Below are 23,658 nucleotides of genomic sequence, written 5' to 3' on the forward strand. Positions count from 1 at the left end.
TCCTGCCGTGACTGTAGGATCTTGGTGGCTCACAAGTTAACCTCTAAAGATGGCTCAGAAAGCATCGCCTTTCTGACATTCCTGCAAAGTGTCATTTGTTATAAGATTAAGAGTTAAAGAATTTATCTGGGTGGTGGTGCACGCCTTTAATCCCAGCATTCAGGAGGCAGAGGCCAGCTTGGTCTACAGGGAGAATTCCAGAACAGCCAGGGTTACACAGAGAAACCCTGTCTTGAAAAACCGAAAGAAGAGAGTTAGAAGATTATTTTTTCCTTAGTAAGTCTAGTTGTATGGTGGCTTGTGAGGAGGATAACGTACTTGGGGAAGAGTGCCAGGAGCAGGAGGTTATACGTCATTTAAAGCCCACGTGAGCACGGCCTAATTGCTGTTCTTGACACCCCTCATGGAGATGGCTTCTGGAAAAGTAGCATCTAGCGCTAACCAGAGCAGTTTTCTTTAAGTTTTATTCCTTTTATTTTGGGTGCCGGAGTGACTTGCCTGCACATATGCATGTATGTGCACCAGCTGTGTGCCTGGTGTCCTAGAGGCCTAAAGAAAGGATTGGAGTCCCTGGAACAGTTTCCAAGTGGTTCTAAGCCACCCTGTAAGTCGTGGGAACAGAACCCTGGTCCTTTGTAAGAGTACCCGGTGCTCTTATCTGCTGAGCCGTCTCTCGAGTCCTGAGATCAGTTAATTTGCTGACTTTGACAAGATGACCTTTGGAAAGCATTTTTTTTTTTTTTAAGATTTATTTATTTATTATATGTAAGTACACTGTAGCTGTCTTCAGACACTCCAGAAGAGGGCGCCAGATCTCGTTACGGATGGTTGTGAGCCACCATGTGGTTGCTGGGATTTGAACTCTGGACCTTTGGAAGAGCAGTCGGGTGCTCTTACCCACTGAGCCATCTCACCAGCCCGGAAAGCATTTTTTTTTTTTTTTTTTGGTGGTGGTGGGGGGTGGGGGGAGGGCATTGTGTTTTGTTTTTGTTTTCTGTTTTTTGTTTTCCAAGACAGGGCTTCTCTCTGTAGCCCTAGCTGTCCTGGAACTCACCCTGCAGACCAAGCTGGCTTCGAACTCCCAGAGATCCTGCTGCCTCTGCCTCCCAAGTGCTGGGATTAAAGATGAAAGCGCATATTTTTATGTGCTGTTAGGTCCTTATCAGTGGAGTTTGGAGTCTGCCTTTTGTGGGCTTATTTAAAAGTCAATCAGGTCTCTGGAGCAGAGCCCTTTTCCTCTGCAAGGCTTTTCCTGTGGCACTGAGATTACCTTTCTGTCTATCCTGCTGTGGAGTTCAATGTGGTTCACAGTTTGAGGATACAGTTTGGCAGAACAAGAATGGCAAAAGGTACGTGGTCACGTGGAGTCTGCAGTCAGGAAGCAGAAAGATGGAATGCCAGTAGCCAGCTTGGTTACAAAAATTCTTTTCTTATGTGTATGAGTGTCTTGCCTGTATGTATGCATGCATGTGTGCACCATTGTGTATTCGTGTTTATGTGCACACTGATGGTTTTGAGCCACGATGTGGGTGTTAGGAATGTCCTCTGGAAGTATATACAGTAAATGCTAACGATTGAGCCATTTCTTCCGTCCCAGGCCCCACCCCTTTTTCTTAAATTCAGGATGTTTCTTCCTACTTCAGGTAAACTGTCTGAAAATATCCCATTCTCCCAGCCCCAGCCTCCCAGCCTCCCAGAGGACGTGCCTTGTGATTCTAAATCTCAAGTTGACAATCAGGTGGTGACACATGGGAGACACGAGTCCAGCCTGGTCTACTTAGAAAGTTCCAGGACAGCCAGGACTACTTCATAGAGAAACCTTGCCTGGAAAAAACAAAACAACAAAATGTAGCAATCCCAGGACTCTTACCTTGACAGTATGTGACTCTACGAGCCTCCTGGTAGGCCTTGTTTCTTTCAGATATTCTTTTTCATGATACATGCTAAAATATATGCCCCTGATGGACATTGTTCCTAGGCATATCTATACCATGTTTTGGACATTTTATGTGTATGAGTGTCTTTGTGAGTGAGTGTGTGTGTGTACCTCTGACTTGTAAGAGCATTGAATCACCAGGAGCTGGGGTTATACGTGGTTATGAGCCGCCACATGGGTGCTGAGAAATGAACTTGTATTTTCTGTAAAAGCAACCAGTATTCCTAACCAGTGAGCCATCTCCTAAGCCCCATCAGTATGTATGTATCTATTTATTTGATTTTTGGAGGGACAGGGTCTTTCTACATTACCCCAGTTATCCTGGAACTCATCATGTAGACCAGGCTGGCCTCATACACAAGAGAGATCCCCTGCCTCTCCTTCCCAGCGTGAGTGATGAGATTAAAGGTGTGTGCTGCCATGTCCAGCTCCACATTTGATTTTTTTGTTTGTTTGTTTGTTTGTTTGTTTGAGACAGAGTTTCTCTGTGTAGTCCTGGCTGTCCTGTAACTCACTCCATAGACCAGGCTGCCTCCAACTCAGAAATCCTCCTGCCTCTGCCTTCCAAATGCTGGGATTAAAGTGCTGGGTCATCAAAAAACAAAAACAAAAACAAAACAAAAAGTATGTGTGACTAAAAGAAAAAATGAAAAGAAAAGACAGAAAAAAATCGTTGATGTTAAATTTGAATTAAGGGTATCAGAGTTTCTTGCCTTTCTTTTTTTTTTTTTTTTTTTTTTTGGTTTTTTTCGAGACAGGGTTTCTCTGTATATCCCTGGCTGTCCTGGAACTCAGAAATCCGCCTGCCTCTGCCTCCCGAGTGCTGGGATTAAAGGCGTGCACCACCACGCCCGGCTCGTTTCTGCCTTTCTTATTAAAGATTTATTTATTTAATGTATATGAGTATGAAAGACTCTAAGACTCCCAAAGGGGGACACTCACTCAAGCCTCGGGACAGCCGCACCCAAGAAGACACTGAGACCGAACTTAAGATGTATAGAGAGTAAGATTTAATACAGCAACGACAAGAAAGCACATAAAAAGCACATATACCAGAGGCTCTGGGGTCGAATCTCATACACCCAGCATGGTGCAGAGGAGAATCGACAATTGGCCCAGACTTGTCACAGGCTTTTATAGGAGAAGGGTAAGGGGGGAGCAGGGCAGGGAAAGTACAAATGTGCGTCACTAAAGAGTTCTGCCAAAGGTTATTCCCAGGGACTTTCCAGGGGCTCTTCGTAACCAAGGGGTCGTGTACCTGATCCATTGGAACACTCTGGGGTAGTACCAGGAGGCCCCTATCTCAAAAATGTTCTTGGAACAGTCTTCAGTTAGGAGGGGTAGGACTAGGTTTGTTCGTTCCAGGAGACCCTTATCTAAAAAATGTTCCTGGAGCAGTTTCCAATTGGGAGGGGGTACCTTGGGGTAAAAAGTTCAGGAGTGCTCCGGGAACAGTCTCTGGATGGGAGGGGTAAGAGAGTTCAGGAAAAGTTCAGTTTTTCTTCTTTCAAGTACACCATTGGTCTCTGCAGACACACACTAGAAGAGTGCACTGGATCCCATTACAGATGGTTGTGAGCCACCATGTGGTTCTTGGGAATTGAACTTGGGATCTCTGAAAGAGCAGTCAGTGATCTTAACCACTGAGCCGTCTTTCCAAAAAAAAGCCCTGAGTAAGAAAGAAAAAAATTCTTAAGAACCTGGGCAAAAGCAAACCACATGATAGGAATGTCCCTTAAAATCTTATTCTAAGACGTAGTCATTTGCAGTCACCTCCACAACAAACATGACTATATCAAATACACAAATCTCCAAACGAAAACCCGACTTTCCTCAAATACTTAAGCAGAGCTGAGGTTCTGCTCCTCTCCCTGTCCCAGTCCCAAACGGAGCGTGCAGTGAGTGGGGCGCATGCGCACGCGGTGCGTGCGGCTGTCCCTCCCAGCAGTCCCCGCGCAACGCCCTGTGGGCTCTCAGGGGTCTGGAGATGCAGCCACTGTCACCTCAGCGCGTGGGGCGGGGCAACTGAGCCGAGCCTGGGTCTCAGTTCCGTGAACTTAGTGAAGGTGCTGCAGGGAGCAGGGGGTAAGGATGGGGACAGAGAGGCCCCGCGCTCCTCAGACTGGGGCCGCGCCTCGGGTTGCTGCGTGGGGACCACAGTGGCCAGCTGTGCCTGCTGGGCGTGGCAGGGCGTCGGGGTGGCTGGCACCGCGACTGAGTGCGGCCGGGAAGCCACGGCGTGATGTCATTTGTGCGAGTGAATGGAGTGCAGAGCGGCTGTGTGAGCGAGGTTGCGGAGGTCGTGGTGTGTGTGATTCTGACCCCAGGCTCGGCTGCGGTGTAGCCACATCAGTCCCAAAGGGGAATGGTCCCCAGCCATTCACCTGAGCAACACACAAGACTCCCAGTAAACAAAGCAAAGAGCTCCGGGTCTTGAGAGATCTGAACGATGGTCCCCGATCCCCAACACACACACCTTGGCTGGTTCCCTGGGGTTACCCCCAACACGCCGCCCGTGCTCAGACAGTCACTCGCTGGACAGGCTGTGTGCGATCCACCTAGGACGCTATTGTAAACTTCCTGGCCATCTGCCGCCCTGGCCTTTCTCAGCTTTCAGGACAGCTGAACTCGCTCCCGGGTGTGAGTGATGGATGGTGGTGACCGATTGGTTGTGTCTTGTGCTTTGATTTAACTAGGCTGGACAAGGCTCCGAGAAAAGTTTGGATGTTAACATTCGCTCCTACTCCAGCCTGCCTTTAAGCGCTCACAGGAAGGGGAGGGATAAATTGCTGTTGTCTGTTTAAAAGGTAAGGTCAGGGGGATCAATCTTACCTCATTGATCTGTGAAAGGCACTTTAATTTTTTAGTGGATCAAAACATTTGTTGTTTTTAAATGTCTGGTTCTTAGAAACAGAGCCTGACTCCTCACACCACCCAGTGTCTGTACGTACACACGTATCCGCTTTTCAGTGGGTTTTTTTTTGGGGGGGTGGGGGCGGGGACGACCCTCCCTCCAAGGAGATCGGGCTTTATTTTTATAGCTGGGTTTTATTTTTAATACTACGCTGTAGCGCTCTTAGAACAGTTGCTGATACTTCATAAATACCAAATGCTTAGTAAACATTAGCCGTTTGTTAGTGTGGTGATTAGGGGTGATTCCTCCACCAAGGCAGTGGTGTATATGGATATCTACTTAATTGTGATGTACATTTATTTTTAAGATTTATTTTTGTAAAAAAAAAAAAAAAAAAGGTCTGGAAAAGATGGCTCAGCGGTTAAGAACACTGACTGCTCTTCCAGAGGTCCTGAGTTCAATTCCCAGCTACCACATGGTGGCTCACAACCATCTGTAATGGGATCTAATGCCTTCTTCTGGTGTGTCTGAAGACAGCTACAGTGTACTCACATACATAAATAAGTCTTTTTTAAAAAAAAAAAAATCCGTTTATCCTTCCAGCCTCTGCTCCCAAAATGACAACTCTGGGACCAATTACGCATTATTAAATGCCTTGCTTCATTTCCTGACTAGCTTGTAGTTTAGTTAACCCATTCAAACTATTCTGTGTCTACTAATTGGTTAGTTTACCTTCCCTCAGTCTCGACCTGCTTCTTCCTTAGTGTCTCTCCCAGAGCCTCTCTGTGTCACCTTTTATTCTCTCACTATTTCCCAGAATCCTCTCTTCCTCCTAGTGTCCCACATCCTATCTTTTCCTTTCCTTTCCTTTCCTTTCCTTTCCTTTCCTTTCCTTTCCTTTCCTTTCCTTTCCTTTCCTTTCCTTTCAGATTTATTTACTGGGCTGGAGAGATGGTTCAGTGGTTAAGAGCACTGGCTGCTCTCCCAGAGATCCTGAGTTCAATTCCTAGCACCCACATGGTGGCTCACAACCATCTTTAATGGGATCCCACATCCTCTTCTGGTGTGTCTGAAGACCTCTACAGTGTACTCCTATACATACAGTGAGATGTGGTGCACTCTTCTAGCCTGCAGGCATACATTCAGGAGGAACGCTGTATACATAATAAATAAATCTTTAAAAAAATATTTATTTAATGTATGTGAATGCTCTGTCTGCCTATACACATATGTGCCAGAAGAGGGCATGAGATTGCTTTGCAGATCGTGAGCCACCCCCTCCCCTCCTATTTTTATGAAAGATTCTCTGTACATATTTTATCATTTATTTAGTTACATGTATGTACATGTAAGTTCTGGTGACCAGAGGCAAGGGATGGGATCCTCCTGGGACTGAAGTTAAGGGTGGTTATGAGTCACTCTCAGATAGGTGCTGGGAATTGAACTGGGATCCTCTATACACTCGTTTTTGTTTGTTTGTTTGTTTGGTTGGTTGGTTTTTGAGACAGGGTTTCTCTGTGTAGCCCTGGCTGTCCTGGAACTCACATTGTAGACCAGGCTGGCCTGGAACTAAGAAATCCACCTGCTTCTGCCTCCCGAGTGCTGGGATTAAAGGCATGTGCCACCACGCCCGGCTTGCTATTTTTTTTAAAGATTTATTTATTTTATGTATGTAAGAACAGTTGCTGTGTTCAGACACACCAGAAAAGGGTATCAGATCCTGTTACAGATGCTTGTGAGCCCTCATGTACTTACTGGGGATTGAACCCAGGACCTCTGGAAGAGCAGTAAGTGCTCTTAACAGCTGAGCCATCTCTCCAGCCCCCTTGTTTTATTTTATTTTATTTTTTTTGATACAGTTTGTCTGTGTAGCCCTGGCTGTCCTGGAATTCACTTTGTAGACCAGACTGTCCTGCGCTATAATTCTGTCTCAGAGATCCATCTGCCTCAGCCTTCTGAGTGCTGGGTTAGAGGTGTGTGCCACCACCTCCTGGCTGCAATATATACTCTTAACTGTTGAGCCACTTCTTTAGTCCTCATTCCCGTGTTTTATTTTTGGTTTGCTTGTTTTTGTTAAGGAATGATGGCCAGGTAAATGGCTGAGTGGGTGGAGGAGCTTGCTGTCCAGCCTGAGAGCTTGAGTGATCCAGTGACTCCTGCGGGTTTTCCTCTTACTTCCACATGTGTGCCGTGGCATCTGTGTAGCCACACACCACATTCATATACACGCATACATACAGGTAAGTACCGAGTGACAGTCCAACGTTTAGTTTCCTGAATTTGTAACTTAGCAGTATGAAGCAAGCACACCACAGTTCTATCTTGACACTTAAAGATATGTGTCACGAGCTGGAGAGATGGCTCAGTGGTTAAGAGCACTGACTGCTCTTCCAGAGGTCCTGAGTTCAATTCCCAGCAACGGTGGCTCACACCATCTGTAATCAGATCCCTGTTGATGCTATATTACTTAGTCTCTTTCCTATTGAAGGATATTTGTTTTTTTACAAGTTTTTTTTTTCTGTTATGGACAATGTCTTTCAATGCACCCCCTTGCCTGCTTGCTCGTGTGTGTGTGTGTGTATGTATGTATTTATTTATATGTGTGTGTTTGTGAATGTGTCCATCCCACAGATTGCATGTACAATTTGTGGGAATCATTCTCTTCTTCCATGTGGGCTCTAGGGATGAACCCAGGTCATCAGTCTTGCTAGGAAGTATCTTCACTAGCTGAGCCACCCCACCAGCCCTGTCGGCATACTTTGATGTACATCTTTGATGAGTGTCATAGTTAGGGTTTTACTGCTAGAACAGACACCATGACCAAGGCAACTCTTATTTCTTTCTTCTCACTCTGGCCCAAATATTTATTTATTCTATGTAAGTACACTGTAGCTGTCTTCAGACACACCAGAAGAGGGCATCAGATCTCATTACAGGTGGTTGTGAGCCACCATGTGGTTGCTGGGGTTTGAACTCAGGACCTTTGGAAGAGCCGTCAATGCTCCTAACTGCTGAGCCATCTCTCCAGGCCCCCAAAGCTACTCTTAGAAGGACAGCATTTAATTGGGGCTGGCTTACAGGTTCAGAGATTCAGTCCATTATCATCAAGGCAGGGACATGGCAGCATCCAGGCAGGCACGGTGCAGGAGGAGCCATTCTGGAAGATGTTGAAGTCCATCTGGAGGCTGCTAGAAGACCGGCTTCCAGGCAGCTAGGAAAAGGATCTTAAAGTCCATGCCCACAGTGACACCCCTACTCCAACAAGGCCACGCCTCCAAATAGTCCCACTCCCCAGGCCAACCATAGACCATCCATCAAAATGAGCATATATATAATTATTTTCCTTAGTCCCCAGAGTAGAATTTCTGAGTCATACAGTTTGCCTGGATTAAATGCTACTTGTGGGTACTTTTAACTTGGATCCATAGCCTGGGGGCTAGAATGTCCATTTCCTCATATTCTTGATAATGTGAGCATTGATCCTCTCGAAGTGAGATTTTATATCCTGGTAGTTTGATATCTTTTCTGTTTTCCAGTGACTCATGAAGGTGAAGGCTCTGTAATTGGAGCAGGGACTCTGGGGTTCGCAGGCTGGGGCTAGGCCTCACTGAGAGCTGGCTTTGTCCGGAGATTAAGGGTTCCACATATAGCTATGCTACTTCCTAACTCCCAGTGTCGACACTTTGATTTAATTTCTTTTATTGTGGGTTTTCTGATCAGCGGCATAAATATACTAAATAGCAACCCTGACCATACAATATAAGATATAAAACATTGATCAAAATTAGGCAAGCCAGTGTCTGCGTCCGACTGCGAGGCACCATCCCGGCTTCCATGTGTCTTGCTGGCCCTGGCGAGAAGCTTCCTTCTTTCCTCCTGACCCGGCCTGCCTGGCCTCGGCCGTGGCCCACGCAGCTCGGTCTCTGTCTGTCTCTCTGTCCCCCTGTCTCCCTCCCTTCTCTGCAGAATGAGGGCGAATCTGGGACCCGAGTCCCAGCCTGGGTTCCAGGCGAGAGGTGTGGCTTCGTCGGTGGTGTCCCCAGGCCCGTGGCAGCTCAGATCTCCGTCCTCTGCTCCCATTGTACCTGTAGAAGTGTAGGGACAGAGCCTCTCTCTGTCCCTCTGTCTCTCTCTGTCTCAAAAAAAAAAAAATTAAAAAAAAAATTAGGAACAGGTGTGCATGCCTGTAATATCTGCAGGTGGAGGCAGGAGGATCAGGGCAGTTTAGAAGTCCGCTTGGCCGTGGAGACGCTGAGAAACAGATTTCCAGGGGTCGTGGCTGCCAGTCCTGGTTCTTGGGACTTTCTCTCAGTAAGTCTGGTGAATCCAGCCATGCTTTTGAAACTGAAGGAGACTGGGCAGGATGACGTGGCTGTAGATGGAGATGTCACTGGGGACTTGTGAGGCAAAATCTCACGGACTCGTTTTCCTCCCCCAGCCCTGGCCTCCGTGGCCTCCGTGGCCTCCGTGGCCTCCGTGGCCTCCGTGGCCTCCGTGGCCTCCGTGGCCTCCGTGGCCTCCGTGGCCTCCGTGGACTCTGCTTCTTCCGAGAAATAAACTCCAAGGAAGACTGAGCAGTTGTTGAGTTTCTAAACCATGGCCCGTGTGAGTTAACTGTTCATATTATTTTTCTGGAAACACTGCCATATAGCTGGGCTCTTCTCTGACTAGATCAAAAATAAAGATAGCTCATTTCCTTTAACCTCCATCCTGCCATGTGGCTGGTTACCTGTGCTCAGGTACCATGTGCCCGTCTCCTCACATCTTCCTAGGCAGATCTCCCTGCACCTGGCTCTATCCCAGAATCCTTTCTCTTCCTGGATGTCCCATCTCTATTTCCTGCCTAAGCCATAGGCCATAGGCTTTTTAATTGACAAGTGATGCATCCATACAATACACAGGTATTCGCTCTGTATCCTTCCCTAGTCTCTCACTCTTGACCCTCGCCTGCAGTGTTCATCACATCTGTCCTAGCAGCTCTCTGTTGCTGTGATAAACACCATGACCAAAGAGCAATAGAGGGAAGGAAGGGCTTATTTATTTCATTTTACAGCTTGCAGTCCATTATGAAGGGAAGGCAAGATGGGAACTGAAAGCAGGAACATGGAGGCAAGGATGGCGGTACCGACCATAGAGGAGAGCTGCTTACTGGTTTGCTCCTCGTGGCTTGAGTGCTCCCACATCAATCAAGAAAATGTCCTGTAGGGCTGTGTACTTACATATAATAATAAATAAATCTTTAAAAGAAAGAAAGAAAAAAAGAAAGAAAGAAAGAAAATGTCCTGTAGACATCTCTGACTAGTGTGATAGAGGCAGTTTCTTTTATTTCTTTTTTCTTTTTAAAGATTTTATTTATTACATGTATGTATGTGAGTACACTGTAGCTGTCTTCAGACACACCAGAAGAGGGCATCAGATCCCATTACAGATGGTTGTGAGCCACCATGTGGTTGCTGGAATTTGAACTCAGGACCCCTGGAAGAGCAGTCGGTGCTCTTAACTACTGAGTCACCTCTCCCTCCCTAGAGACAGTTTCTTAATTGAGGCTCTCCATTCCCAGGTGACTCTAGCTTCTGTCAGATTGACAGAGACCAAGCAGCACACAGTCATTGTGCCTCTCATGCGCTGGAACCAGAGGCAGGTTCAGCTGCATCAATTTTTTCTTTTCCAGACATACTGACATATGCAAAGTATATAGCAGCTGAATGTGATGGCTCTCAGCCATGATTCCTGTCTGAAAAATATAGGAGAGAGGATGGAAGTTAGAGGAGAAGAGGAGGAGAAAAGTAGCAACAGGATCCTCTTGAGCATATTAGAACGTTGCTTCAGGACCCCCATTTTTCTATTGTGTAATCTTCAGCTCAGGCAGTTTTGCTGACTGCACTGGCCCACTTGTGAGCCATGGTAGTGCATGCTTTTAAATCCAACATTTTGGAGGTAGAAGCAGCTGGAGCCTGTGAGGCCAGACTGGGCAACATAGTGATGAATGAGTTCCATGGGACACTTGGTCTCAAAACAAATGGCCCACTTCCCACAGTGCCTCTTTCATATTTCCTCTATAAATGATGCTTTAAAAAAGCTTTAAATTCTCTTTTCTGCTTTAGCTGTAACAATGGTTTGTCATCCAGGTGTCAGTGGTGTTCAGTGATGTGTCCATAGCCTTCTCGCAGGAGGAGTGGGAGTCCCTGGACTTAGAACAGAGGAATTTGTACAAGGATGTGATGATGGAGAACTACCACAATGTGGCCTCACTAGGTAAGCCTGTGTCTCTAGCAACTTTGTATCCTCTGCAACACCCATGCCCTCTGGAAAGTCCAGAACAGCTTTCAAGAAACTATTCGATTTTGCATGTGTCTATCTCTCTTTATCGTTTATCTCTCCATGTATCTGTCTGTCTACTGTGAGTGTTTGGGGGAGGGCATGCATGTATTGTAGCAAGCAGGTGTTGGTCAGAGGACATTTGAAAACTGGTTCTCTTCTTACACTGTATGCATTCTGGAATGAGCTCAGATTGGGAGCAAGCACCTTTACCCCATGCCATCTCATCTTTTTTTTTTAAAGATTTATTTATTATATGTAAGTACACTGTAGCTGTCTTCAGATACCCCAGAAGAGGGCATCAGATCTCATTACAGATGGTTGTGGTTGCTGGGATTTGAACTCAGGACCTTTGGAAGAGCAGTCAGTGCTCTTAACCACTGAGCCATCTCTCCAGCCCCCCCATTTCATCTTTTTATTGATTCTTTGTGAGTTTGAGATTATGTTCCCTAGTCCCGTTCAACTCCCTGCCCCTTCATACTTCATATCCACCCTTTACCCTTACAACCTCTCTCCCAAAATAAAACACACACACACACACACACACACACACACACACACACACACACGAAGCAGTAAGTTGTTAATCTGCTCTAAACTCCCCAGTGGGTGCACACGCCTCCTTTACATCCACCCAGAAGTTTTGGATTCATGAATTAAAGACACATATACACAGCCTTATATTTCAAATACCTTAAACTGCTCAATGGCTGGACTCCCTAGCTCCATGTGACTAACACACACTCCTCTCCAATATTCCTTTTTATTTTTTTTAGATTTATTTATTATTATATGTAAGTACACTGTAGCTGTCTTTAGACACACCGGAAGAGGGTGTCAGATCTCACCACGTGGTTGCTGGGATTTGAACTCAGGACCTTCAGAAGAGCAGTCAGTGCTCTTACCCACTGAGCCATCTCTCCAGCCCCCGCCTCTGATATTCCTAAATCTATATTTCATCTTTGCTGCCCTGGACCCTGCTGGGCATCCCTCCTGGGGCTGCTTTCCTCCTGCACCTACGTGTTGGCTGTGCCTCCCTCCTGCACCTTCTGGCATAGCCCGTCTCTTACGCCCTCGTCATGGTGGGCTCCTCTCTTCCTCTTTCCTCAGTCGCTTCCCAGGAATCCTAAAAGTCCTGCCTCTGTCTCCCTGCCCAGCCCTTGGCCCCTGGTAACTTTATTGACAAGTCAAAAACCAACTGGGTACAGGCTTCCTTTAGTCCTAAGTGCCGGCCGGACCCGGCAAGCAGGTTTTTGGGTAACATAGTTAGCATGAGAACACAAACCACTACGCACACTAAACCAAAGTATAGAAAACATCCCATCGTGGAACGTCACAGTGCGTCCCACAGTCTATCCCTCGGTCCACACATCTCACTTGTCATTGCAATGAGTCATTGGTCTGGTTTGAGATCTCTCGCACAGTTACACCATCAGTATCGGATCCTCACTGAGAGGGACTCTGTCAGTTATCCTGTTGCTGCCCTGGGTCATGGAGATCCTGTATCTTTCTTTGGATTAGCAGGATTGGCCCTTTCATGGGTCCCACCATTCACAGATGATCTACATTTTGGAGTAGGCCAATTCAGAGCCCTGGATTTGAGCCTGGGTAGTAGCTGGGCTGGTCAGCCCACTGTTCTTCCCTATCCACAACACCAGGGGGAGCTCTCCAGCTAGGCCACCCCATGCTGCTGTCAGCAGGAGGCAGGGTCAGCTCTCCCTAAGAGCCAGCTCACCTTCATCCACTGCTCCAGAGTCAGCTCCACTGTGCTGCCCAGTCAAGGAGTGGGACCTACTCTCCCAAGTACTGCTGCTGTCCAGGGGCTGGGCCAGCTCTCCACCCTCACACCCTTGGGGCTGACTCACCACGCCTGTGCCATCAGGGCCAGCTCCACTGTGTTGCCCAGGCAGGGCCCATTCTCCTAACTGCCCCAGGTTGTGAGGGGTGGAGGGTTAGTGGAGGGAACATCACCCCTGCATCCACGCCACCTCACAGCAGATGAGCCAGCCGCAGGGCCAGCTGGGAGCTAGATTTTAAATGTGGGTGAATAATAGCCTTATCATATCAAAGAAAACAAATTTCACTTTTTGTTTTGCTTTGTTTTGTCTTTTGTTTGTTTTTTGAGACAGGGTTTCTCTGTGTAGCCTTGGCTGTCCTGGAACTAGCTCTGTAGACCAGGCTAGTCTTGAACTCACATAGATCTACTTAGCTCTATGTCCTGTGTGCACCATCATGGCCTGGCTCAGATTTTACTTTTGAAATCTTTATTTATAAGGTACATGGGGAGGGAGCCATGTCTATGCAGTGACATGTGGGAATCAGAGGGTTCTCCCCCACCATGTGGGCCCTGGAGACTGATCTCAGAACGTCAGGCTTGATTGAAAAGTGTCTTTACCTGCTGATCTACCCCACTAGCCATCACTTGGTTTTTGAACTCCAAATTGCTTTAGATGTTTCATTGTTGGTATACCTATAAGGAAAACAGTTGCTTAGTTCGTCTCTATCAGAAGGATGTATATAGTTTATATAGTGTCAAGTGAAGTCACCAGGATTTATTTACAGGGTAACTCTGTCCCTTACCTTTGTTAATGAACCATCAGTTTTACAAACCTTTATGGCTGAAGTTTGAAAATAGAAGAGATAGCCGGGCAGTGGTGGTGCACGCCTTTAATCCCAGCACTCGGGAGGCAGAGGCAGGCGGATTTCTGAGTTTGAGGCCAGCCTGGTCTACAAAGTGAGTTCCAGGACAGCCAGGGCTATACAGAGAAACGCTGTCTCGAAAAACCAAATATATATATATATATATATATATATACACACACACACACACACACACATACATACACACACATATATACATATATATATTTGATATGTATATATATGGTATGTATATTTGGTATGTGTATATACATACACACATATATATATATTTATATATATAAGAAATAGAAGTGAGGCTGGGATCATGGTTCAGTCAGACCAGTGTTTGCCATCAAGCATGAGTGCCTGTTTTGGGATGCTGAGGACCCATGGGCAAAGACATTGCTGGTCTCACACTTCTGTAACCCAGGTCTTGGGTCAGGACACAATGCTTATTGGCCAGTCAGCCTAGCCACACCAGTGACCTTTAAGTTTAATGAAGGTCCTTATTTCAGAAAATAAGTTGGAAGGCCAAAGAAATAGCTCAGTGGTTGGAAGTAGTAGAAACATAAGCCCAGCAACCCGAATTCAGTTCCTGGACATTATATAGCAAAACCGGATGCAGTGGCATGAATCTATGTCCCTCTCATGGTGAGATGGGAGGCGGGGACAGGAGAATCACCCAGTGGCTTATGAACCAGCCTGGATCACAGCACAGCAGAAACAAGAGAGACCCTGCCTTGTCCAGGCGAAAGGAGAGACCGAGCTCCTGAAAGTTACCCTCTGAGCACACACACATGTGCACACGCACACGCACATATACAAACACATATAAGTAATGAAAGTGAAAGAGAGCAGTTAAAGAAAGGCAACTGGTGTCAATCTCTGGTCTCCACCTGCATATATGCACAAACATGCACACACCCACACCAACCAGCGCATGTACCATGCCAGACACAATAGAATAGATACACAAACACTCACACAAAGCGAAAAAATCAGTAAATGTCTCTTAAGAAATTAGTTGTTTTCCTCTCAGCAAGTAATAATATTAATATCTAATGGAATATTCATAGTTCACTTAGGTAGTGCTTAGGTATAAATATATTTTCATATAATTACAATGATCCCATGAAATAGACATTTTATTATTATTATTATTATTGAAACGGCATCCTGTATCTCCAGCTGACCTCAAATTCAACTTTAGCATCTTCCTTCCTTAGACCTCCAAGTGCTGGAATTGCAGGCATGATCCACCCTAGCCAGCTATAATAAACAAATTTTTAATGATTTTTTTTTTTTCAATACATGTCTGTGTGTTTTGGTGTGTGCGTGTGACTGCAGTACCTGAGGAAGCCAGAAGAGGGTGGCCGATTCCCCTGGAGTTAGAGGTACAGGCTGATAAGAGTTGTGGGATCTGGGAACTGAACTTAGTCCTCCGCCAGAGCATGTGCTCTTAACCGCAGAGCCATCTCTCCAGCCCCGACCGATCGCAATCGTAGGCACGCTTACCATTGCTATTTTACATGTAGAGAAGCTGAAGCATAGGAGTAGCTTGCCCACTGCCACATTAGAGTTCTTTGGTAACCGTAATGGGAATGTCCCTAAACTGTCTACCTTCTTTAAGGACTTGATCGATTTTCATGCTGACCTATACTTTGTAACACATTTCACTAAAATGAGCCAAAGACAATTGGAATTTGAATTTTCTCATTACCTCACGTTTCTTTCCTTCTAAGCAGGATGCTTCATTGCTAAGCCAGATGTGATTTCCTTACTGGAGCAAGGGAAAGAGCCCTGGAAGGTTGTGAGGCAAAGAAAACCATGTCCAGGTAAGAACTGTTTGTCAGGCTTGGGCAAGCATTGAGGCAACCCTTCTGATAGGCACTGTCAGCACAGTTGCTCCACATAACGGGAAAGCGGAATGGCAGGTGGTAAGAGAGCGGTGGGGACGAGCCAGCAGGGGCGAGCAGAGTGCTGGGACCTCAGGCAGCTTTGCCAGGTTTGTGAACTTTTGCCCCGCTCCTGCTGCTGAGACAGAACATGGTCTCTTGCTCTAGGCAAGGGTTCTACTGTCCCGCTAATCATCAGCCCAGGGAGGCTTTTACAGTTACAGCCAGGGAAGCATTCTGTCTTTGCCTTTTCTCACAACATTTAACTTTTTAAAGGAGTTACTTATTTTATAAATGGATATGAGTGTCTCACCTGCGTGTATGTATGTGCACCACACGTAGGCCTGGTGCCTGCAGGAGTCAGAAGAGAGTGCTCCATTCTGTCTTGCTTTCCTATGCCTGCATAGACACAGTGGCACAGGCAAGGTATAGAAGCGATGACTGGTACTTAACAGTTTCAAAGGGTGAACGCATGATCACTGTGGCTGGCATCAGAGCAGCATATTGGTTTGTTGGAGTAATGGAGAGGTGATGCCTTATTTTTTATGTTATTTTCTCAGTAAAATAAGACCATAAGGGTAATATTCTATGCAAACATAATATTCCCATTCTGAGAACACAAAATCTGAGATAGTCCAAAGGGTCTGGCACTAATAAAACCTCACCCACAACTACTACACTCTAAAATTCATTTTTTAGTCACTTCCTGAAGAAACCTATAATAAATATTAGACTGGGCTCAGTATCCCTTATTCAGACTGCTTGGGAGGAAACGTGTTTTCAGATCTCAGGCTCATTATTGTCTTCCCTGCATGTGTGTCTGTGTATCACATGTGTGTCTGTGTATCATCACATGTGTGTCTGTGTATCACATGTGTGTCTGTATCACATGTGTGTCTGTGTATCACATGTGTGTCTGTATCACATGTGTGTCTGGTACCCAAGGCAGCCAGAAGAGGACATTGTATCTTCTGGAAATAGACATATAAAGTGGTTGTGAGCCATCATGTGAGTGCTAGGAGTGGAACCCGGGTCCTCTCTAAAAACAGCATGCTCTTCGCTGCTGAGCCATCTCTAGCCCTATATGCCATTTTACACACGGACTGGTAAGACAAAGGAAAAGGGCGTTAGGTGGGGGCTGTATGCCCTGGGGCACCGAGTGGAAAGTAAAGGTTGTTTTAGGAAGAGCTGTGTGGGGTTACCTCAGTGCTGGTGCTGTCTACTCATGATCAGAAAAACTCCTCAGGAGGCTTGGGCTGAAGAGGTAGCTTAGCAGGTAAGAGCACTGACTGCTCTTCAGAGGACTAGGGTTCAATCTCCAACACCACATGGCAGCTCACAAGTATCTATAACTCAATCCCAGGGCATCTGACACCCCGACACAGACAGACATACATGCAGTCAAAACACCAATGCACACGACAGGAAAGTAAATAAGTCTTAAGAAAACCAACGCTGCTCAAGAGATTCGTGGTGATCTTCGTCTCCGAGGTGTCTGTTTAGTGAGCGAGGGAGGCTCCAGGAAGGCCTGCCTTTCGTCTGTTGATCATAGCGCCTCCAGGTTAGAAGAATGCAGATGCCAGGGCAGCATGTTCAAGGGCAGTGTGTTCTTTTACAGCCGTCTTTATCCAGTGTCATGTCAGGAACCAGGTTCTTGGTTCTCAGCTACATTTCGATGGACTCTCTCGAAAGCTTTTTTAAGTGTTTTTCTTGGAGTAGAGCAAACCTGATCACGTTCTTCATTTGCTCTATGGAAACTGATCTGTTTTAGCCAGGCGTGGTGGTGCAAGCCTGTAATCCGACTTAGCAGGTCGAAGCAGGAGGATCAGGAGTTCAGCGCTACCCACTGCTCCATGAAACCCTGTCTCAAAAGCCAAGCCAAACAACCAAGGAAAAATGGTTCTGTTAGGTATCATACCTCCTTGGTGGTCAATTGTATTTTTCTGGAAGAACAGCTATTGTAGCGAGGTTTTAAAATCCGCTGCCAGCTGTCTCTGTTCTAACAGTGCTCACTTTGCTGTTCCCTTTAGTTTTGTGTGTCTTGAGACAGTCTCCTGCCATTCAGTGTTTTGGTTTTTGTTCTGTGTGTGGAACCCAGGACTCCTTACCTCAGGCAAACCTACAGAGCTACATGGCTGCGTTCTTTGCCCTTTATACATGGTGTTTTGAGACAGGGCCTTGCTGAAGTGCCCCGCCTGGAATTAACTAAGTTTGCCATACTCTTGTCTCAGCCTCTGGAGTGCTGAGGTCTGGGAACCCTCACCCACCACTGTAAGTTTCTTTTTATCTTTTTGTTTTCTAAAAAAACCAAGGATACTATTTTAAATCTTTTTTCCTATTGACCTAAAGGTTATCTAATTTATATATTTTAATTTTTGAGCTTGCTGTTTTCATTATTTCTAATTTTAGTAGTCAAGTCTCATATGATTTCAACTTTTTACACAGACCCACAACTGTAATGATTGAACTCCTCATTCTCTCTGACATGGGTCGTTGAGCACAGGACTTTCCTCTGACTCCTGCTCTTGGCCTGCTGTCCTCTGGTCTGCAGGTACTGCAGCCTTGTCAGCGAGCCCTTCCCATTCAGATATGTGCGAGAGCTTTTGTGACAGTACCTAGTTACAGCCTCAGAAAATTCAGAAAAGGTCTCTCCCACGAAGGAAGGGGGTGGAGAAGAGCAGAGCAAGGGGAGGAAGGGACAACTGAACAACGTCTATGGATCAGAGGAGTAATAAAGAGAGCCATTCCTCCGGGCTGCACTGTGACGCAAAGACTAAGGAAAATAATGGACACTGGAGGGGACCCAGCTGAAACAACAATATAAGAAGCCTCAAGTACCACAAGGAAAGAGGAAGGGATGAGCAGAAGGCAGATGCCAAGGAGAGGAGGCATGAGGGAGCTCTCGGTCCCACGTGTTCACATAGCACAAGCTTGGACTCATGAGGAGAATATTCAACCACCCATAGTAAACCATGGGAGATCGGGGCAGAACAAGTATGGAACGATGATAAATAAAGGAGTCAAACTCTAAAACTCTAACTCTATTATGCTGTGAACTTACTGTTTAGCATGGACTAAATAAAGATTGCACCTGACTTTAAGGAGCCTTTCAGGTAGCAGAAGCTGAGGCTCGAATGGCTCAGTGTTACCTGGGTAAGACCTGTGTTCTCCCTTGAGCACTTTTCATAAAATTGCAAGAGAGAAGGAGAAACAGTGATAACTGTGGAACTGTAAGATTGTACTTTCTAATAATGGAGACGTGGGATGGAGAGGAGGCTCAGTGCTGAGGCACTTGCTGTGTGAGCAAGGGAACCTGGGGTACAAGAGTCTCAGTGCTGGGTCCCTGGGGCTTGCTGGCCAGCCAGTTTATGTGAACTGGTAAGTTCCAGGTTCAGACAAATAAGGGTAGGAACTAAGAGACAGGGCTCCGTGGTTAGACTGTTGCTGTTGTAGAGCACACAGGTTCAGTTTCCAAAACCCACATGATGGATCACAAACATCTCTAAATCCCTTGCCAGGGGATCCAACACCCTCCTCTGACCTCTGCATGTTCACAGTGCCCCTAAATACACATAGGCAAAACACATTCATATGAAATAAGTAAATAAGCCTGCAGTGCAGGAGAGCGAATGCTCTTAACCACCGAACCAGCCCCAGACCCCAAATGAGAATCTGGTTTGCGGAGATGGCTCAGTGATTAAAGTGCTTGCTGCACAAATGTATTTGGTACCCCAGAAGCTCTGTGTCGATCCTCCAGTAATTCCAGCTTTGGAAGGCGGAGACAGTATTGCCTACAGCAAGCTGATGGGCAAGACTATCCATATTGGTGACGTCTGGCTTTGTTTGAAAGAGCCAGTCTTGAGGAGTAAGATGATGATAGATTGAGGGTGGCTCCTGACATCAACCTCAGGCCTCTACATGCCCCCCAGGAGTGTGTACCCACACGCGTGCAAAGTATGTAATACACACAAGTACACGTCACACATACAAACAAAACACGAAAAATGGAGAGGAAAATTACAGTCTTAGCCAGGTGGCTTGGGTGGTATTTAAACAGTATTTGGGTTTTTATTGTTGTTGTTTGTTTGTTTTTGTGTTTTTGAGACAAGGTCTCACTGTGTAGCTCTGGCTGTCCTAGAACTCCCTGTGTAGACCAGGCTGGCCTCAAACTCACATAAATCCACCTCCTTTTGCCTCCCAAATGTTGGGATTAGAGACCTATGCCACCACGCCCAGCTTAAAATGCTGTTTGTAATAAGCTCTGTAGTGGGGCTGGAAAGATGGCTCAGTGGTTAAGAGCACTGACTGCTCTTTCAGAGGTCCTGAGTTCAATTCCCAGCAACCACATGATGGCTCACAACCATCTGTAATGAGATCAGATGCCCTCTTCTGGTGTGTCTGAAGACAGCTACAGTGCACTCATATTAAATAAATAAATAAATAAATAAGTCTGGGGGGGGGGAGCTCTGCAGTACTTTTGATCCACGCCTCAGTCCCTGAACCCGTAACTAAAATGTTTGCTTAATTACTGTTCTCTCTTATATGAGCTCTCATTTGCTTCCTATTCCCTTTTGCTCCCTAAATTATATGAGACTATTTTGAGTTTGGTTGGCCATTACCTTCGCTGTCTTCTATTTTTTTTTTTTTTTTTTTTTTTTTTGGTTTTTCGAGACAGGGTTTCTCTGTATAGCTCTGGCTGTCCTGGAACTCACTTTGTAGACCAGGCTGGCCTCGAACTCAGAAATCCGCCTGCCTCTGCCTCCCAAGTGCTGGGATTAAAGGCGTGCGCCACCACGCCCGGCGTGTCTTCTATTTTTAATGTAGAAAGTTTACTTCTTTAGAAAAAGAAAAATGGCATGTGTTTTCTTTCTTGCTTTCTTTCAGATTCAGAAACTAAGGATGAGACCAACCAGGTGTTCTCAGAAAATGGTATTTATGAAATGAATTTATCCCAGTGGAAGATAATGGAAAGAATTGGGAACAGTGGCCTAAAGAGCCTCCTTTTAAAAAATGGATGGGAGTCGAGAAGAAAACAGGAAAGACAAGAGGGCTCTCAGGAGGGATATCTCAGTCAAGTGAAGCGCACAGCTGAAAGAGTGTCCGCTTATGAGAAGAGCGCATTAACTACACGTCAGAGGATCCATTTTGTGGAGAAACCCTACGAGTGCAATGAATGTGGGAAGGCCTTTAGAGTCCGCCAGCAGCTCACTTTTCACCACAGAATTCACACAGGCGAGAAGCCCTATGAATGTAAGGAGTGTGGGATGGCCTTCAGGCAGACCGCCCACCTTACCAGGCACCAGAGACTGCATTCTGGTGGAAAACTGTATGAATGCAAGGAGTGTGGGCAAGCTTTCATATACGGCCCAGAGCTCAGAGCACATCAGAAGCTTCACACCGGCGAGAAGCCCTACACATGTAGGGAATGTGGGAAAGCCTTCAGGGTACGGGGACAACTCACTCTCCATCAGAGGATCCATACTGGGGAGAAGCCCTATGTGTGTCAAGAGTGTGGGAAGGCCTTCAGGCAGTTGGCGCACCTCACACGCCATCAGAAGCTTAATGTCGCCGACAGCCTGTACGAGTGTAAAGAGTGTGGAAAAGACTTTTTGTGTGGCTCTGGCCTTCGAGTACATCACAAACTTCACACTGGTGAGAAACCCTATGAGTGCAAGGACTGTGGGAAGGCGTTTAGAGTTCGACAGCAGCTAACGCTCCATCAGAGGATTCACACCGGGGAGAAGCCCTATGAGTGCACTGAGTGTGGGAAGACCTTTAGTCGGGGCTACCATCTTATTCTCCATCACAGAATCCATACTGGAGAAAAGCCTTACGAATGCAAGGAGTGCTGGAAGGCGTTCAGTCGCTACTCACAGCTTATTTCGCATCAGAGTATCCATGTTGGGGTTAAACCCTATGAGTGCAAGGACTGTGGGAAAGCCTTCAGACTCCTCTCTCAGCTCACACAGCATCAGAGTGTCCATGCTGGGGAGAAGCCTTACTCTTGTAAGGAATGCGGCAAGTCTTTCAGATTGCGTCAGAAACTTACTCTACACCACAGTATTCATACTGGCGAAAAGCCCTTTGAGTGCACAGAATGTAGGAAGGCCTTTCGACTTAATTCTTCTCTTATCCAACATCTGAGAATCCATTCTGGTGAGAAACCCTACGAGTGTAAGGACTGTCAGAAGGCCTTTAGACAACATTCTCACCTCACCCATCATCTGAAGGTTCATACTGTCAAAGTGTGACTAAGTCTTAGCCGTCTCCTGGAACATTCTGTGAATGTTACAGCTAATCTTGCTTGTCCATACATGTAACTGACCTGGCATAAGTGGTTTTATATCATTAAAGGAATATATTAATGTAATGTGTTCCACTGCGTCCCAGTCTGTTCTCCACTATAATGCTTCTGTATGCTTTTTCTGCAGCCCTGCATATGAACAAATGCGGGGAAAATGACACTTCTGCTTCTTACTTCAGCTATATCAAAACACTCAGATGGTTTTCCTCCTTTGTGAAATGGTGATCTAAGACTGGTAAGAAATGGCTGCAAATTCTTCTAAACTCCATCAGGTCCTGCAGCCCGCAGCCTTTTCTTGGATGCCAGCTGCCGTGTTACCCAGGAGAGCATAGTAAAAGCGTGTCAGTATCCCTGTCAGGACCCAGGCTTTACGGTCAGGGGGGCCTCATCTCAGAATATCTTCACAAGTCTTGAGCTGTCATATTGGAAAATCTGGCAGAAGAGACCACGTGGAGAGGCCCTGAGACTGCACACGCAGGCAGAGACCTTTGCTGAAACCCACTTCCGCCTGTGCTCATAGGAGACTCGTGACTGGATTGGAATAGTTTTAGATCTTCCAGAACAGCCACCACCCGAATGCCACTGAGTGACTTCAGCTGACACCATACAGAACAGAGGAATCATCTGGCCATGTAATCATAAATAACATGTGCTCATTATTGAAAGGCACTAAATCTATGATCGTGACGTACTATTATTATTCTTGAGAATGCCTATGAATGATTCCAGGTGTGGTGAATCTAGAAATGCCTTCCAACATTTATCTCTCCTTGAATGTCAGCTATCTGAATCTTGTTTAAAGTGTTTGATTTTGTTCTTCTATGCAGTCTCAGTATATAACCCAGACTAGGCTGACACTTGAACTGCAAGTCCTCCTACCTCAGTCTCCAGAACACTGGAGTTCTAGGTTTGCCTCATCATGTGTGTGTGTGCGTGTGTGTGTGCGCGTGTGCGTGTGTTTGTATTGTGCTGTGGTGGTGCAATACTGAGGATTGAACCCAGGGCCTTTCAGTGAATATCCCCCTAGTCCACCCAGTAAAATAATCAGAGTGTGAAATTCTTTGCAATTTGCTTATAATAAAACAGTCTATATTCTGCATTCCCAGTCAACACTTAGTAAAGGCAATATAAAAATAAACTAATCATCAACAATAATTCCTATTTTTTTTTTGTTTTGTTTTGGTTTTGGTTTCTGAGACAGGGTTTCTCTGTGTAGCCCTGGCTGTCCTGGAACTCACTCTGTAGACCAGGCTGGCCTCGAACTCAGAAATCCGCCTGCCTCTGCCTCCCGAGTGCTGGGATTAAAGGCGTGCGCCACCACGCCCGGCCTTTTTTTGTCTTTTGGTTTTTTTCCTATTTTTTAAATCACTCTATTATAGTACTTTTTATCGCACCAAAGTATCCTATGTTAGCTAATGGGCTCTCCTAGTGCCTACTCCTTTGTCATTTTATCTGACCACCATAGCCATTTAAGAGCTTTTTTCTCTGCCTTTTTTCCTTCCTTTTCTCAAATGAATTGATCTGCTACAAAGCATAATAGGACATTGTTAATAAACGAAGAATGAAATATTTATCCTCTTATTTCATAACAACCAAACATCAATGACAAACTCCTTGTTAGAAAATTCTAAGGCTCAGGGCATCATGGCACATGTCTATATCCCAGCACTCAGGAGCCAGAGGCAGGTGGATCTCTGAGTTCAAGGCC

General features: G+C 46.0%; 1 protein-coding gene across 2 annotated transcripts; it reads left to right on the forward strand.

Moving 5' to 3' along the window:
- Nucleotides 1-3,894: 3,894 nt before the first annotated feature.
- Nucleotides 3,895-22,968, forward strand: Zfp82 (ZFP82 zinc finger protein). Of its 2 annotated transcripts, none has more exons than XM_085841917.1 (8): nucleotides 3,895-4,021; nucleotides 4,633-4,743; nucleotides 6,869-7,030; nucleotides 8,990-9,101; nucleotides 9,229-9,395; nucleotides 10,919-11,045; nucleotides 15,494-15,586; nucleotides 20,531-22,968. In XM_085841917.1, exons 5-8 carry the CDS (start codon nucleotides 9,387-9,389, stop codon nucleotides 21,895-21,897), a joined length of 1,596 nt encoding a protein of 531 aa, XP_085698043.1. In that variant the 5' UTR covers nucleotides 3,895-4,021; nucleotides 4,633-4,743; nucleotides 6,869-7,030; nucleotides 8,990-9,101; nucleotides 9,229-9,386; the 3' UTR covers nucleotides 21,898-22,968. The 2 variants fall into 2 exon arrangements, with proteins under 2 accessions (XP_085698043.1, XP_085698044.1); XM_085841918.1 differs by having other exon boundaries at nucleotides 15,497-15,586.
- Nucleotides 22,969-23,658: the final 690 nt, after the last annotated feature.

This window comes from Mus caroli, unplaced genomic scaffold (genome assembly GCF_978045245.1).
Source record: "Mus caroli unplaced genomic scaffold, Mus_caroli_1 scaffold_8, whole genome shotgun sequence".
Lineage (NCBI taxonomy): Eukaryota > Metazoa > Chordata > Mammalia > Rodentia > Muridae > Mus > Mus caroli.